This window comes from Triticum urartu, chromosome 7A (genome assembly GCF_056163025.1).
Source record: "Triticum urartu cultivar PI428250 chromosome 7A, HENAU_Tu73, whole genome shotgun sequence".
Classification (NCBI taxonomy): domain Eukaryota; kingdom Viridiplantae; phylum Streptophyta; class Magnoliopsida; order Poales; family Poaceae; genus Triticum; species Triticum urartu.
In genome coordinates, this window is record NC_141879.1 from 77,275,305 (window position 1) to 77,293,747 (window position 18,443).

The 18,443-nt window shown below is 42.9% G+C and overlaps 1 protein-coding gene and 1 long non-coding RNA gene across 2 annotated transcripts; both read right to left on the reverse strand.

Annotated features, from left to right (window-relative positions):
* Nucleotides 1–2,560: 2,560 nt before the first annotated feature.
* On the reverse strand, nucleotides 2,561–11,156 carry LOC147957957 (uncharacterized). The gene is made up of 9 exons (XR_015611018.1): nucleotides 10,025–11,156; nucleotides 9,790–9,911; nucleotides 8,384–8,453; nucleotides 6,539–7,570; nucleotides 4,869–5,055; nucleotides 4,551–4,636; nucleotides 3,735–3,768; nucleotides 3,016–3,170; nucleotides 2,561–2,790 (listed from the first exon to the last, which is right to left on the reverse strand). It is a non-coding gene; the product is annotated as an uncharacterized LOC147957957 (long non-coding RNA).
* Nucleotides 11,157–15,006: 3,850 nt separating this feature from the next.
* Nucleotides 15,007–16,679, reverse strand: LOC147957958 (PHD finger protein ALFIN-LIKE 3-like). Its single transcript, XM_087531900.1, has 4 exons — nucleotides 16,439–16,679; nucleotides 16,296–16,331; nucleotides 16,002–16,167; nucleotides 15,007–15,514 (listed from the first exon to the last, which is right to left on the reverse strand). Exons 1-4 carry the CDS (start codon nucleotides 16,653–16,655, stop codon nucleotides 15,007–15,009), a joined length of 927 nt encoding a protein of 308 aa, XP_087388026.1. The 5' UTR covers nucleotides 16,656–16,679.
* Nucleotides 16,680–18,443: the final 1,764 nt, after the last annotated feature.

Consider the following 18,443-nt stretch of genomic DNA (forward strand, 5'->3'; position numbering starts at 1 on the left):
ATGCCGCATGATTTCAGGATGGCTACGTGATGGAACGTGGAGAAAAGTAGGAAACGAATCCCAAAAATAGAAAAGAAATACGAAGGCCTTGATACGTCGTCTGCCAGCGTCCACGCCTGGCCACGGCCCATGGTTTTCCTAGCGCAAGCCCACAGGCTATCTGGGGAGGGGCCCCTGGATTCGAGGGGCCCGGGGCGGTTGTCCCCCCTGCCCCCCCCCCCCCCCCCCCTCAGGGCCGGGCCTCACGGGCTAACATAGAGCGCCGGACCACCACATGTGTGTGAGAGCCACGACTTTGCCATCTACCTTGCCGGTGGCTCGCTGTCTTGGCTACTACATCGATCTTCCCACTGTGCAATCAACTTCTTCATGAAGCTCTTCCCAATGGAGGAGGGCTGAGCATATGGCCACGTTTCTCCACGCCAAGCTCGCAGTGTAAGGTCATGTAGCTCCGTCAACAAGTGGCCGAGGCATGTGAGCAACCTAACTGTCCGTCAAGGGCAAGGCTCACTTGGCTACCCCCATTGATGTTTAGTTTAGCATTTCTGTTTCGGTAGACCCCTCTTAAATATATTAACGGTTGAGATTACCCCATACTCTTTCATAATAAAGGCCATGATAGTTATTTTGAAAGTACATCACCTTTGAGTTTTTTTTGGAGTAATTACCAAGCACGGATACGGTGCACAACTGGGCTGGCCCACCAGACGAGAGGCCACTTGCCTTTTGAGCACGCACGGTAAAAATGCTGGAAAAATAAATAAGAAAATTAGCGCGAAGGGTAAATCATAACCTCATCATCCAGTTCGGGGGAGCTAGCCACTCGACAACGCCACCGCTGCTGAGAATGTAAATCACGAAATTTACTATTATTTGCTCCCTGTAGTCCTTGTAACCGCTCAATATTTTTTTAGAATCTTTGTACTACTCAAGTTGTTCAAGGGTTATGTGAGTCTATATTTATTTTGTGTGGAGGAACGTAGTAAGTACCACGTGGATGCATGTGCAAATCTCAAATCGATTTGTGCAAGCTAGACTTGTACACGTGTGCGCGCATGTCATTTCTGCTGATTTCTTCGTGATAGATTCATGCATGTAGTCTAGTGTATGTGTATGTGTCTCCAAACAACCATTGTATCATGTATGTATGTTCCCATTTTTTATAATTTTTGTTCCCAAATTTAAAAAATGATTGCTTTTTAGAAAAGTTGATAAGTTTTAAAAAAGTACGTAGTATGCAATTTGTCTTCAACATAAATTATTGGAAATTTTTTAACAATTTTGAAAAATTTTCAATTTTATAAAATTTTCATACACAATTTAAAACATCAAAATTATTGACAAAATTTCAAGAAGGGGTTACGCTATGAGAAAATATTCATGTTAATTGATAATGACGAAAACTGCAAATAACTAAAGCATTCAAATTAGGAAAAACTACATGCTTATAGATCCATCCGTCTGGCCTAGTCTAGCACATTGCTCTTAACTGGTGTTTTTTTGGACCATGGATAAATGACCCCAACTTCTGGCAGCAGCCTTGCGCGAACATATGAGCCATCTGAGCCAGGTTTAAATGACTTCGACACTGTTTGCACGTTGCCATACGTCCGGCAGGATATCAGACCCTTTTCATCGAGAAAACTCTAGAAAATACAAAATTTGTCAAGAATCCAAACAACTTGGCATAACGCCTTGAATTGGTCACACAAGTTGGTGAAAAAACTGGGGCCATTTGACAGATGTGGAAAGACAATGTGCTTTAAAACATACTCTTCTAGCTTTACGAAACACCCTGCATTGAACACGATCTAATTTTGGATATTCTTAAAATGACCTAGGATTTTGCAAGCAAGTGAGCATGCCCGTGGTAGTCATCCATGCCCGGTTCAAATGATTTCCGACACCATATGCAAGTTGCGACAAGTCCGGTCATTTATCTGCCTTTTTCACTTAGAAAACTCCAGAAGATGCAAAAAAAAAACAAAAATAGAAACAACTTTGGATTGTGCCTTGAATTGGTCATATAGCAGATGGTAGAAAAAAATTCGGGCCCATTCGAAGGTTGTCGAGATACAACGTGCTTACAAACGGAGCTTTGTCGGCAACCCAAACCCCTTTCATTGAACATGGTACTAGATCGGCAACGCGCCTTGGCGCGAGGGTGCCAGTCCAACCGATATGACCAAGCGGTGAAGACAAGCCACATGATGCATTAGTAGGATAGCAAGTTTAGCACATGTAACGGGACAACTTAATCAAAGAGGTGCTATTTGCCAAAACCTTACTCCCACATGCGTGTGTCTATTAAGTATGGAAATGGAGAGACTATATCAACATGAAAATGTATCAAGGAATTAATCAAAAAAAGCTCAATGATCAAACCCCTGATATAGCTCTTTTTCAATTAACATCTGATATTACTCAATATACCCCAGGACGGAAATATATATGATATAACTCAAAGAGTAGGTGATGGTAGATACTCACAACAGTAATCACCCCGTAAAATATCTAAAAGATGGCCCTATCTACATGCCATCGGCGCATTTGTTATACAATGTGACATGAAATACCTAAGCAAGGTTTAGTATGATAGAAACCAAAAGCAGGCCATAGTATTAGTCCCAGGTAACTTGTTTACACTGTTTTTCATACTGCACGATAGTAAACTACATGGTTGACTATTGGATATATAACTTTGTCCACATGCCTTCATTCAATTTGCTTGATATATAACTTTGTCCACAGTCCTTCATTTGATTTGCTTGCATGTTGTGACACACGGGTCTGCTAAAGGGCATGTTGTGTTAGGCAAACTATTCAAATAGTGCGTCTCATGGACAGGGAGAAAATAATTTAGTCTATATGAAGGAGAATCACTCTGGATAATATACAATGATCTGGATACAGTGTAGCCTCTTTAACATAAAAGAATATAAAAGATAAAATTAAAATTATTTTATCTTAGTATTCTACATGGCCTACAATGGGCAACAGATAAGAATCACAAACCTATGGTGACACAAGAAGCCTCTGAAGCAAAGAAGGTGGCTCAACGATCACTTGAAAAGCGAAAGAGGTGGCACACTGGCCTACATCTCCTCAAGCTCTGCATGGTGCCCATCAATAAGGTAAGAGTCCATGAAACCACACATAATTATTTTCGCCTGCAAAGTCACAACACAAATAACCATGGGATCTTATTTTCTAGAAAATGATCAACAATTAGAATGCTAGATCTTGGCAACAACAACATAATACTCCCTCCGTTTCTTTTTGCTCCGCGTATAAGATTTGATAAAAGTCAAACTACACAAAGTTTGACCAAATTTATATAAAAAAATACGAACATCTACAATACTAAAACTATAAAGTATGAAAATACGTCTCATGGTGCATCTGATAATATTGATTTCATATTGTGAATGTTTATATTTTTTAATATAAAATTAGTCAAACTGCACAAAGCTTGACTTTGACCAAACCTTATATGCGGACTAAAAAGAAAGGGAGCGAGTACATACTTCCATATCAGAGACATAAAGTTCTTAATTCTGAAACAATGCGCTTCTAAAATCTTCTATCTATCAACAACATAGTATTAGTGGTTGTGCTTTCAGCAACATAAACATGCAATTAGAGACATGCAACAATAGTACAGACACGTTATATAGTAAAAGCCTAGAAAAGAAATCAATCTGAGTCACAGAGTGAAGGTAGAGAAACCTCACCGACTAAGGTAGGTATACATATGCTCAACTCAACCTGGAAAGAGACACAACCAATAGAAACTCAACATAAGTTAGTTTTCGTGAGAAACAGAACCAATAGAAGCTGAATAAAGCAACAGAAGGAACCAATAGATAACTTTATCGGCACCCAGCATATATGGTTCAATTGTCTTTCAACTAAAATATATATGCAAAGGTGGGTTTGGTTACCTTGCATTAATTCAACAGAAATGAATTTTGCTTCCCACGGAAACACAAACATGAACATAATTAGTGCAAGTCCGGTGCATGATTCATTTTTTTGAACAAAATGTATATGCAAAGGTGAGTCTGGTTATCTTGCAGTACTTTAACAGAAATATTTTTGGCCTCCCACTGATATGCAAACATGAACATGTACTACTTAAAAACACAGATAATCTGGAATCAAATAGCAGTTACCAAAAAAAATTGCTTCCAATTGGAACACAAACATGAACATATTTAGTGCAAGTTCATAAAACAATTCAAGTTTTTCTGACAAAAACAGATGCAAAGGTGAGTCTGGTTATCATTCAGTAAGTTTCTCTGAACAAATCATGCAGCAGCAATAGTGACAACAAAGCTATTAACTATATGAATGTCATATAAAAAACAGAGTTTAAATCATCACACTGTACTACTTATTTACTGCTATCTGTAAGCATCTACAAACCCTATATTAGTGTTTACATCTGTGAGTACTTCCTTTGATTATAAAAATTGCGGATTCACACTGATCATATATTTGCAGCATCCAGTAAAGCCAGAGAGGGGACGTGACGTATATCAGCTGACCTGTGCAAGTGCTCGGAGACAGCTGTTAGTGGAACGGCTGAACCTAGCGAGCCATGAACCTAGATCTCTTCGCCAGCCATCGCGACCTGAACAGATCCAAGAAATTTCAGAGTACCTCAAAGCTCGACGCATAAGTTTGGCAAAAACGAATAGACCAAAAACACAGAGTCTGATAGATCAGAAATAGAGCAAGTCATTTATATAGAAAGCAACACACTCACAGGTCATTCATAATAATTAGATCATGTCATTCGTACAAAAAGAGACTGAAGGTTGAGTAGTGCATTAGAGGGTAGCCGCACAGTGCAGGAAACATACATTAGAGGGTAGCCGTGCACTGCAGAAAACATATCCCACTGCTATGGACAAAAGTGTAGAAAAGCACAGTCCACTCATTGTGTTCTGTGAGTACATCCTTCGATGATAAAAGTCTCTACGAATTTCAAGATGGTCCAACATGATATAAAGTGATCCTGGCCAAGAATATCACAATAGTGTGGTCAACCTGAGTCGTCGAAAATGATTTAGAGACAACATAAGTAAGTGGCTGAAATATATATAAGCAACAAAAGAAAGTACATGCGAACGACAACAGACAAATTCCAATTGGATTTCTTGCACAAACAGAAATGCATGATACAAAGCAGAAGTTGATAACTTTCGGCAAACCTTGATTGGTGGACGAACCCAATAATAACTTAAAACTTTGACATCATATTCTGCTTGGTTTCTTTATAATTCTTTTTAACATGAGAATGCAGGAAACTCATTTCCTTGTGAAACATCATACGTTGATGGATACCCCATGGAGTAAGATCCATAGATATGGCATGTCACTTTTTCTTGTTGCTAGAAACATGTATCATTTCCACTCCCTTCTCAATGAAATGAAACGCAAAGGTCCCTTGCGTTTTCTCAAAAAAAACATAATAGAAGTTGCAGAATATATAATGCGTAGAGCCACACACAGCAAAAGTTAACTCTTAGTTATAACTTTTTCTAAGTATTATCTCTGTATGCCTAGCTGCTGGCTGCAGTACATATAAAGCTCGGCAAGTATGGAACGCACACGGTACTGATCTGCTGATAACTACAAGAAAGTTAATTAAGTGGCTTGCCTGTTGATGACTTGCAACATCTTCCCTAGTGAGTTTCTCAACATTCATGAGCTCAAGTATCCTTTTCGGCACACCTTTTGCATAAACATGAAAGAATAGTGAGCAACAAAGTTACTCCAGAAAATAAGTAGAAACAGAGAAGGGAGGTACTGGTAAGTTCTTACTGTCAATTCCAAGATGGTTGACAGCAGAGATGAATTTTCTATGCACAGAAGCGGCGTCGTGCCCAGGATCAGCAGCACGACCAAGGACAGGCACATGTATAGCAGCGGCTGCATGCCCAGGATCAGCACCACGACCAGGGACACGGCCACGAACACCCTTACCACTTGAGCGAGGTATGGCACCATGCCCAGCAGCAGGCACCCGCCGAGCGCCACGCCCGCGCCTGGCGATAGGCTCAGCTCCAGCAGCAGGCGCGCACCAACTCACACCCCTACGCCTGTCACGAGGCTCATCTCCAGCGGCAGGCACCCGGCAAGCAGCGACATGATCAGAAACAGGAGCACGCCCTATATTAGAACCTCCACGGCCAGTGGCTCGTCCACGACGACCAGCAGACCGCCCGCGGCCACGCCCACGACCACCTACCAACCCAACACCATGGCTTGAGCATGAGCCGCAACCGGACCATGCGCCATGTCAACAAACCAACATCATCATACACACACGCTCGAAAAATAAGAAGCAAGAACCACGTAAGTATACATCGGAGCATAGCAGCAACACACCTTGTCTCAGAATAATTTATAGAAAAGGCATTTGGACACGACTGAGTAAGATGAAAGTGGAACTTGAAGAATAATAAACTATGAAAAGAACTCTTGAGAGACTAAATATCAAAATGACCGAGCAATTGGACATTAGTACCTTGGGTCTAGCTGCTTGTTAACAAAAAGATCCAGTTGAGTTATAAGATGTGCCGACGACCTGGATAGATAATTTATATAGAAAGATTATTTGTGGTTGATTTTGCAATGAAATTTCAAGACCGACTTTTGCATTGCATTGCGGCGCGGCGCTGATTGCTCGTCTAAAAAATTGCACTACCTCTTAGAAGTACATGGACTATTTCCTTTGAATGAACCATTGATCTGAATCTGTGAATTTGTGCTTTTATGAGTAGGTCTTGTGCAAGGAATATACTAAGGTGTGTAGTTTCCCGCATGCAAAAGAAAGAAAAAGACCCATCTCACTACAAGAAAACTGTTAATACGTGACGGTACTAGTCCGTCACAGGCCAGGCAAAATCCGTCATGGGTGCCCATCCTTGACGGATTTGGAATCCGTCATGTATATCGCGTCATAATTTGAGATGGTGCTGTCCATGACAATTTTCGACAGTCAAGGATCTACCCCAGGCCCGCCCGAGGCCCAAACCATTGTGACGGAACAGACCGTCATGGACCAACGCCACGTAGAGTTTTCAATTGACCAACTGGAATGACGTGGCAGCCACGTGGACACGATTTTTCGTCACAGAAATCATCATGAATATCCTACATGGGGTAGCCCATTAGTTCGACCCGTTAGCCTATTTCATTCAGCCCAACTTTCAACAATTACATTTTAAAGCATGATTCATTATGCAAATCGTAATGCTAAGACAAGGTATTTCCAAAGTGCCTCACGTGCACATATGAATAAATATATGCAGTCATCTGCAAGCATCTATAACATAGCAGTTTACAAAATCCTCCACGAGATGATAATTTACAACATAGATTAATAAAATATATCACTCAGCAAAGTTAGGAAACAGTACAATCCAGTTCACACAAACAGAACATTTAAACTAGTGAAGTTGTTATTCAAGTTCTTGCCATCGGCCCTCCTGATGGAAACTATCATGTCATGCGAATTTTGATGGGCAGCACCAAGTAGCCTGGTACGCAATCATACCTAGCATATTTACAAGACCATTAGATATTTGTAGATATGCATAGATTGTAAAATATGAGAATTATCAAAGTAAAAATGAATAAGTCATGCTCTCCAAAATTCTTAAATCTTGCAGTGCTACAAACGAGAATAACATAGTATCCACTACATATATAAGTTTCATGTAGATCCATATTAATTAAGACAACCAAGTTGTGGGTAAAAAATTTAAATGTTACATACTTGTGCATATCATCCAAACAAGAAAAAGAAAAAAAAACTGGTCTAACAAAGGGGGACAATACATACAACAGTGCACAAGATTCATTCAATTATCATATGTCCAGTGATCCTTGATGATAATAAAAGAAGGGATAGTTATGTGTTGAGAAAACAAACATCTACATACTTCTACAGTTGTGTCCAGTAATACATTATTTTTCCAGCCTTGTAAGTAGGCATGAATCAACTTGTCAATATTGACAGAATGGCACCTTTGGGTACCAACAATTTGCATAAATGAGGTTAACCAACCCCAGAACCTACCCTATTAGAGCATTAAGAAATTGGATATACCCTGAATAACAATATCCACATATTGTTAACACTTGACAGTTGGAAACTTAGAACAAAAAAAGGTATATAGTGAAAATAATAAAACCAAAAGGCTATGAAGGAGATAGTAATGGACCTATCTAAGAATGTGGACATTTTGCCCAAGGATACATTTCACTTGTAACGCTAAGAGATCATCAACAATTATCAAGCGTACAGCTGAAGAATTAGTATTTGACAGTAACAATGATAAAAAAATAAGTGGCGATGCAAAATTACCACCAGCAGTAAGGTAACGCGATGGTGTTGAGAAAATTGCGTACAAAATCTGGGTGTCCATGAGATAGACCTGGGCAAAGCATTAGCATACTGTTAAACAACTTTTGGCAGAGAATTAGGATTGACACGTACAAGAATTTCATTGGAGCCCAAAGTCAATGATAACACTAATATTATTATTTGCTACAAACCAAGATCAAATAAGAACACCAACATTTTCAAAGCTGTAGATTGTTACACTATTTCATTATTTGTGTGTGGCTCTAAATCTCTAAAGCTGCAGATTGTTAAACTTTCATTTTAGAGCCTCAATCATGTTGAATGGAGCAGCGTATTTAGTGGTAAATGTTGTGCCCCTCACTCTAGCTCAGGGAGTAGCTTATTCAATGGTAAAACTATGTGCCCCTCCCTCTGCCTCTCAGCTTTTGTAGATGGAAGAAAGTTACTTCTGAAGCTTTTTTTTTTTGAAACCGAACTTCTGAAGCTTTAGAGAGTAGCTTATTCAATGGTAAAACTATGTGCCCCTCCCTCTGCCTCTCAGCTTTTGTAGATGGAAGAAAGTTACTTCTGAAGCTTGCCGTGGTATGTTCAATCGTAGAAGTTTCACAGCACCATATACTAACATATATTGCAAAAATGTGCCTTGAATGTCACATGCACACACCAAAATACATCCAACATTAATTCAGATAGGAAAATGTACGAACATATGCAGGATTTTTTTTCAAGAATACCGATCAGTCCTTAAGCTAGGCATGGTCAGAACTAACAAGTACTACCTCAGTCTCAAAATATATATACGTTTTTGTAGGCTAGTTTAGCCTATAAAAACATTTTATATTTCAAGATGGCAGGTAGTATGTCTGAACTAGCATTGATATTTGATCCTAATAGCAACAAACATGAGTACATCTAACTTAGACAACTTCTGCTACAAATAAAAATGCACACTGGTATACTATACCAAACAACCACTTCTCGGTGTAGAAGTAGTTTGCAACTATGCCAGGGAGTAAAGTGGTAGATAATATAAAAATATAGGGATATGCCAGACTAATAATAATAGAAAGGAGAAGAACAGTAATATGGGCATGGCCTAATTTTTGGTTAGGGACTAAACGTGAACCACCACACAGCTTGTCTAACTAGTACGGTAGTTACTTAATTAACTAGCAGATTACACAAACTCTACACTGCAAATGCTCGCACGGTGAGAGAAGAAAAGGGAAATAGCCAACAGTGCTAGTCTATTGTTAGCTGTAACTTGCGAGTATCAGGAAATAAAGCGGCCACGTTTTCTGCATCAGGTTCAGTCCAAGAAAATTGGAGAGTCCCTGGAGAACTATACTAAAGAAGAGCAGCAGTCACTTGGAAAGAAAAGAAAAAACCAGAGTGAGAGGGTCGACCTTCTTGTTCTCTGGGGAATCATGGTTGTCGGGGCTGCTAGCCATCGAGCTCATCTGGCTCGAGCGTGGGGTCCCGGTCGTTCCCATCCATCAAACTGGAGAGGCAGAGAGCTCCTGCTGTTCTGAATCAAAGCAAAAAAAAAACTTTGATTGGGGATGGGAGAGAAGAGGAAGTAATGGATAGAGGAGACGACCGGGGGGGGGGGGGGGGGAGGGGGGGGGGGCAGGGATGGACCTTGTGAGGGGTGTCGACGTTGCCGGCGAGGTCGAGCTCGGGCCTGCCGCAGGTCACGGTCGTCGTCCTCTCCTCATCCGGCCCTTGCTGCTCCAAATCTCCGGATGGCGAGGCAGTTGCGCGGCCTGTGAGACGGAGGAGGGAGGTCCCTGCCGTAGATCCATGGCCCAGGTCATGGGTTGTGAGCAGCTGAGGCGCGCCACGGCGGCTAGGGTTGGCCGCGACTTCCATCGGGCCGCTGCAGCCGCTGTCGCCATGGATCTCAGGCCGTCATCGTCGCTTGGAGGCGGGGAGGTTGAGACAGAGGACGGGGGCGAGGAGAGGAGAGGAGAGGCGAGGCGTGGTGGCGGCGGATGTAGAAAGGGATTGGGGACGGGATTCTCTTAGGGTTTGCTTTTATACGGGGAAAGGTTTAGGGCTTTAGTGGGCTTGCGGGTTTGTACTAGGCCGTTCATGACGAATTTCGAAACTGTCATCGGAAATCCGTCATGTATTAACAAGTTTCTTGTAGTGTCTGCCTTCAGCTAGAGGGTGAAGCGAAGCCATTTGACTTTGATGTCAGGTTAAAGGTTCGGCGGTTGAGCGAACTGAAGTCCATTACCAAGGGGTGGGGGGCATTTGCAAAGAAATATAAGATGAAAGAAGGAGATATCTGCCTTGTCCAACGGGACATCAATAGTAGGAGGCTTATGTTTAAGATTCATCTGATTAGGTCATGCCTTGTGCATCAGAACATCAACAGTAGATGGCTTATGTTCAAGATTTATCTAATAAGATCAGAGTGAGCTGTAAATAGCTAGATAAACTGATGTAGAGTGTAAACTACACAGCCTGCGATGACACCAAGTTATATTAGTAACCTTGTCAATGGCAACATCCGTTTAGAAGCAGCACTGTCCACTTTTAGTATCCATGCATGTTTAATGTAGTTGACTGATGCCACCAAAACAATTGACCATTTCCAGGTACAAAACTGACCTGCCCTGAATGGAGGGACACCGCAAAGAAGGATGTAAAGAATCACTCATGCACTCCAAACATCAACCTCTTGGACATAGTTTCTCTTAGATATCATGCCAATGTACACATCTAGAGCCTGTAATAAGGACTTCCAACAATCTCAGTGAACCGTTCACCTACACATCACCGAACAATTAGCAGATTAGGCAAACAATGCAAAGTAGAAATAGACAGTATAAGACATTTTGTATAACTAAATAACACACATGAAGACAATCCTATGGCCTCAGACTTGTCTTAGATATCATGCCAATGTACAGAGACATATCTATAAAGCACTGAACCCCACAGCATCTGCTGCACCAAATCTGAGAGAAAAGGAAGAAGAGGAGAGGGTGAGAGCCAGAGCGGATCGGAAAGGAGGAGGGTGAACTCACTGGAAGCAGAGGAGGCCCAGCCCGATGCGCCCCTGCAAGGCTGCACCTCGTGGCCAGTGGGAAGCAGAACCACATGTGAGGGCGAGGGAGGAGACGGACAGGAGCCGTCGGAATCCACCGGAGCCGCGCCGGCGGTGAAGCACTGCCCAGCCTGAAACCCTAGCCATGGCTGAGGGTCGCGAGCGAGCGTGAGAGGCCGTGCGCCGTGGTTCTAGCCGGACAGGAAGAAGAGGCGGAGCAAGGGGAGGTCGTCGGCGCGGGGAGGAGGCGCCGTGCAGCGTGAGGTCCGGGACGGGGGCCGAGGCGAGCGGCAGCGGCGCGATGGTAGGGTGTACGGCAGATCGAGGGAGGTCGAGTTGGGGATTGGTCGCTCCCCCTCGCCTCATCGATCCGTAGGCCAATCAGCCACCAACACGTTTCCGCCGGCCCTTGAAAAATCCCAGCTTTGCCCTCGGTGAGATATGATAATTACAGGCAGTGGCACGAAGTTTTGACACTGTTTCGATCTATAGTGACTCACCTCGATCTAACGGACTGTATCTGCTCATCTCGTGATCAGGCGAACGAGAACACATCAAGGACCAGATCCGACGGCCAAGATCCGACGACGAGAACACATCTCCCGGTACGTATCTTACGATAGTTGTGGACATTCTTGAAATGACACCAACTTTTTCAAGAAGGTGTCCATGCACATGGTAGTCATCAATGCTAAGTTTGAATGATTTCTGACACGGTATGCAAGTTGCGACACGTCCGGCCATTTATCTACCTTTTTTGTCTGAGAAAACTCTAGAAAATGCAAAATTTGTCAAAAACCAACACAGCATGGCATGGTGCCTTGAATTAGTCATAGAAGATGGTGGATATTTTTTGGGGCCATTTGAATGATGTCGAGAAACGGTGTGCTCTCATAAAGAGGCTTCTGGGCAACGTAAACACCCTTCATTGAGCATGGTTTAGTTTTGGACATTCTTAAAATGTTACCAACTTCTTCAAGGAAGTGGGCATGCCCATGATAGCCATCCATGCCAGATTTGAACGATTTCTGGCACCATATGCAAGTTGCGTCATGTGTGACCATTCATCGGCCTTTTATGACCAAAAATACTCCAGAAAAGGCAAAGTTTGTCGAAACTAAAACAACTTGACATGATCCCTTGAATTTGTCGTACAAGTTCATGGAAAAAATTAGGGTCATTTAAAGGATGTCGGGAACAACGTGCTCTGAGGCGGAGCCTTCTAGCCTAACCGAACACCATCCATTAAGCAATGTCTATTTTTGGACATTCTTCAAATGACCCCCAACTTTTGTAAGCATGTGGGCATGCCAATGCTTGGCCTCCATGTCAGGTTTTAACGACTCCCGATACCGTATGCAAGTTTGTGACACGTCCTGCCATTTATCGCTCTTTTTTGATCGAGAAAATTTCAAAAAATGCAAAAAAATTATCAAAAACCATAACAACTTGGCATTGTGCCTTGAATTGATCATACAAGGCCATGGAAAAATCGGGTCATTTCAAGGATGTCGGGATACAGGGTTCTCTCAAGCGAAACCTTGTGGCCACCCGAACACCCTCCGTTGGATTTTTTTAGCCATTCATGAAATGGTCTTAACTTTTGCTACCAGGTGGGCATGCCCATGATAGGAATATATGAAAGGTTTGACGTAAAAATATATTTAAAATTACTATCTAAAGAAGTAACCAAGTTTTAAACACAATAATAAAGTTCAAAAAGAAGAAAATGAATTAACATGAAAAGAGAAGAAAAATATATAAAAGAAAAGAATGCTTAGGCTTTGGCCCAACTAGGCGATAGCATCGCTCCTTTTAGGCGCCTATTAGGCCGGCCTAAACGTTCGAAGATTTTAAAAAGCACATCAATTTTTAGAAAAATGTCCACGGATTTGAATTTTTTTTATAGATTTTCAAAAAAAAAGTTTACCAAAGAAAGATGCAAAAAAATGTTCCTGATTTTGGGAACCTCAGCTTGCCAGCTGGATTTTAAAAAACACATCGTATGTGAAAAAAATTTCATCAATTTTGAAAAAAAATCACATGTCTTGGAAAAGGGTTCACGGATTTTTATCAAAAAAATTAAGGACTCGAAAAAAGTTCACAAATTTGGAAACTATTTCATAAATTTAATAGAAGTTCATGACTTTTAAAAAAGGAGAGAAAAATGGGAAAAAGTAGGGAAGAAACAGATGAAAAGTCGGCCAACAATAATTGGAAAACCACTGCGTATTATAACTAAGATAGCTGTTATACCTATAAATGTCACAACTAGTAACGTGGTCTGTTGGTTACCTTGTTTTATAGTCTAACGTGCTGGCTGCATTATTTTTACATTTAAAAAAATATGAAACTTTAAGTGAAGAGAAGAAAAAAGGTAAACATACTACGTATATACATACCTATCGACAACTCATCATATATATGAAAGTGTGAAAAGTCCATATTACCCTTTATATGGTTTGTAGGGGGTGCCTACCGAACTCAAGTTTCATTTCTTCCTTTGAGATTAAAAAAAATCATTCTCTCTATACATGAGCATATATCTGCTATCTTACTTAAATGTTTTTGACATGTATTTGTAAGTTCCGTTTTTAAAATTACTGCATCTGATCCAAATTAATTAACACTGCTTTAGTACATCAAAGAGACCTCCCTTAATTTGTAGGCAACACAAAAAAGGGAATTTTGCGGGTAAAAACAGCACCAGACCACAGTTCAAAAATTATAGGGTTTTGGGGGGTTCGTGCAAGGAACCGGGACAAATGAATCCAGACGAACCGAGACCAATGCCCACGAGGCCCCGCCCCCCCCCCCCCCCCCCCCCCCCCCCCCCCCGGGCTCACGAACCGGGACTAATGGGCTGGCCAGGCCCCAACCAAAGCTCTGTTTTCTACTAGTGGTAAATCTCAGTTACCATGAATTCACGCTGCTCATTAAGTCCAAAATTGAAGCGCAGAATATTAGTAAATAAGTGCGTACTCAAATTTAAGATCTGTCTATATATACATTAAGAAATGAGAATGAGAATAGTTGGATGTTTTTATGTTACTCCCTCCATTTTTATATACAAGGCCACTATCAAAATAACAATTTGCAGATATATAAGGCCACTAACACCAATCGATGCAATATTAATGGTGTTTGCCTCGTAGTACTAGTCAAGGAGAACATTAACTACCCCTTGCATGCATGTGGGAGTGAGAGCATTGGCTTGATGTGCATGAAAGAGAAGAATACACATTAATTTACACGACAAACAAGGAGATAAACTGCCTTGCAACATTGACTTAGAAGACATTAACTTTTGTCTTGGTACCTGCAATATGAGTTTGTGGCCTTGTATACAAAAATGGAGGGAGTATCTCCTATCAGACTCACATGTCTTTGAACACATAATTTTCTTACAGTGACTAATTTGTAAAGTGAATTCTGTAAAAATATATCCAAATCCCCACCAAATGCGAAAATAATGGACCGCCTCTCTCACTACTTTTGTACTTAAGCATTTTCCATATAAATGGGACCGCATACCCTACAATAAAAGAAGGGTGCATATAGTATTCTACTCTCTGGTATCTTCGAGGGTGCAGTCAGGACACTTGTAATCCTTGATATGTGCTGATTTAGAAGCAGTTATCTTCACACATCTGCCATGGAACCACAGATCACATACGTTACAGCAGATCCAAAACCCATTGGCATGGTACGGAGCACCACACTCTCCGCAAAAGTATCGCTTGCTAACTTCCTGATCCTCTTCATCTTCTTCAGCAAGCATCCTATAGTTCTTGTTTGGATCGGACACGTTTTGCCAGGAGTCTTGAGATAGTTGTGGCATGTTCTCTTCAACAGGTGTTATAGACTTTATGTTTGGATTGGACACATTTTCCATTAACTCTGGAGATTGTGGCACGCTGTCTTGAGCAGGTGCACCCGAATATTCATTTGGATTGTACACATTTTGCATCAAAACTGGAGATGGTGGCGTAGGTAGCCAAACAATCTTGTGGAAGTGATACAATGTTCGATAGACAGTTGGCAAATTGTTCATCATATCAAATAAACGCATCCTGAAAGGAGTGAAGGAACATCATCGAATCAGTAATAGGATGTGTAAGCAATATATCACACATGACGTTCTTTCATGCATAGTGGAACTAAGCTCTAAAATCAGTAATTATTTAAAGAGAAGATCAACGTCATCCAGAAAAAGAATAGTTCATCATTTAACAATGATGCTCTAACAATTGCTTGTGCATGACGACTGATCTATTGCGGCTGTTTTCCCCCTCCCATTTCTCAACAGAAAATTTATATCAAAATAGGAGAAAACAACATATAATGTATTGTTTTTAAAGAGAATCTTTTGCAGACATGTTTGAAATCATAGGAATTGCACACTGTTTTTCCTACCACATTCAACTGACATTCTTCTATGATTACATGCTTAATTAAATCGGTTACCGCCCCGTTTCTCATGTGTGCATTAAACATATAAAAGGCTTAAATTTTACTCTACACGCGCATAAAAAAGAACTGTTGAATGCATCCTTCTACCTGAAATGAAATACATAGACTGTAGTTATTTGATACTCCCTCCGTTCCATAATATAAAAGCGTCGGCTCAGAGTCGGCTCCGGCATGTGGGGTGGCGCCAACTCATCCGGCTGCTTCAACTCCCAGCTCCCGTCCGAGTGGCCGTACAAGCACAGTGCTTTTTTACCTGCACGTACGTAGAACATGAAGCCCGGTGATTGGCAGACGCGTGGATCCACAGTGTTTTTTTCTAAATGTCGAAAATGGATCTAATAAGATTTCATGCATCTGGCCCAGCAGAGCAGGATCTCTTACCTGGCTCACATAACAGACCATATAATTCCTCCTGATCTGCACGCACGGCAACAAGCAGAGGAGAAACCCTGGCGTCAGATCGATCTGCACGTCTCACGGAGACAATGGTGATAACTAATTAAGAAGGGTGCTACGGCCGTTACCGGTGGTGAGGGCTCGGACGAGGGCGCTGCGGCGGGCAGAGAAGTCCTCGTAGATTTCCTCCACGGTGCGTGGCCCTCTCATTGGGTCGACGACGATGGCGTCCCCAGCATGAAGCGCCGGAGGCGGGGTTGGTGAAGGCCGCCCCTCAACGTCCACCGTGAGACGAGGCCTGGTGGGAGTGGGGTTGGAGGAGGGGCCGGCGCCAGATGCATCCATGCTTGGGACGAGATCTGGGCGAGGTTCGCTGGGGGTAGGCTAGCAGAGAGGAAGGGAGAGGGAGGGAGTGCTAGCCGGCCGGGCGTCTAAGAGGGTGGAACGGGGGAGGACGCGGGCGGGTTATTAATTTCCTTTTCCTGTTTCTGGGCGGGAAGTATTGGTTTGCGTTTCTTTCCCGTTTCTGGCCGCGCCGGCGAGGTGCCAGCAGGCCTGCAATTAGTAGAGAATGGCTGGCGGTGCAAATCCTAGGTCTGCTGACGTGGTGGCCGGATCAGAACCCATGATGTCATTTCCCCCTCGTTTATTTTCTTTGTTGTGAAATGCACGATATGATGCTTGTTAGCCCAAGCGGAGCTTTGCCCGGGAAGGGAAGCTTGGTGCCGGATGCAAGCGAGCGAAAGGAAAAGTGAGAGAGAAAGGAGAAATATGTGGTTCTCGCTACAATCTCTCTTACTCCAGATTGAAGCGTTCCATGGATTATATGTTGTACAGAGCACATAAAACATATCACGTCTAGAACTACCTACTACCTAGACTAAGACCATACCATGTCATACCAATGAGAGTGGATGAGTACCACTCTACACTACCATGCCATCTATGTCATGATGGGCTGCCTCATGTGTAGTCAACACATGGGTCCCCACTTTGGGCCAACCCATGTGCAGACTGCTACATGGGGCTTGCCGGGAGACGAGGTTGAACCCAACATTCTCCCCTCAACCCTGTCGCCGGGGTTGGACAACAACGATCCCGATCTTGTCGTGCAGTTTCTGAAACCGGACGCGGCCAAGAACCTTTGTCAGGATGTCGGCCTTCTGCTCACCAGTCCCGACGAACTTAATGTTCACCCTGCCCTTCTAGACGCAGACATGTACGAAGTGATAGCGGAGATCAATGTTCTTACTTTGGTCGAAACACTGGATTCTTGCAGAGAGAGATCACCGAGTTTTTGTCAACTAACATGAGCTCAGGTGCGGTGTCTTAATCCAGTATTTCACTGAGGAAGCGAGACAACCAGATTCCATGGCAAGTTGTTGTTGCTGCATCGATGTACTCCGCCTTGCATGAAGATGCGACCACCACCTTCTGCCTCATGGATTGCTAGCTGATGGGGCTACTCCCAAGAAGAAATAGCATGCCCGAGGTGCTTTTCCGGGAGCCCATGTCACCAGCATGGTCAGAATCGCTGTAGCCGAGTAGGTTCTCGCCGCCGCCACGATGATGCACGTATTCGAGGGTGAGCTTACCCAGGATTTATCAGAGCAGGTGCTTGACGGCAGCAAGGTGATCGCATGACGTGGCTTCCATGTACCTGCTAAGCTATCCCGACAACGAATGCAATGTCCAGTCGGCTGTGCATGAGGTATCTGAGGCACCCGATAATGTTGCCGTAGAACGTAGCATTCATCGTCTTCTCGGGGCTTTCCCCGTTGAGCTTCAGCCACGCTTCCAACAAAGCATGCACAGCATGGCAATTCTCCATGCTTGCCTGCTCGAGCATCTTTGCGGCATAGGTCACTTGCATGATCATCATGGGACCACGCTCCTGGTTCACCTCCAGGTCAAAGTCGAGGTAGTTCTATCTCAACCTGGGGTGTTGCAGTACGCCGGGTACTCAACGCTAAAAGAGCTGCTCACTGTTGTCTCCCCGGGTGCCTCTCAATTCCAGTGTGCGTCCTCATTGAAGACTATGTCCTGGGAGATGCGCACACGCTTGGCGATGTCGTGTATCTTGTATGCCCTGGAGCTTGTTTCCTAGCCCATGAACACCACTGGGGTGCTCCT

What these genes read in the sequence shown, in the direction of transcription:
- LOC147957958 (XM_087531900.1), bottom strand. Translation starts at nt 16,655, where the DNA reads ATGGATGCATCTGGCGCCGGCCCCTCCTCCAACCCCACTCCCACCAGG. An exon ending in CGTCCGAGCCCTCACCACCG is followed by an intron (nt 16,332 to 16,438) that starts GTAACGGCCGTA and finishes CCGTGCGTGCAG; the next exon opens with ATCAGGAGGAATTATATGGT. An exon ending in GTCTATGTATTTCATTTCAG is followed by an intron (nt 15,515 to 16,001) that starts GTAGAAGGATGC and finishes CACTCCTTTCAG; the next exon opens with GATGCGTTTATTTGATATGA.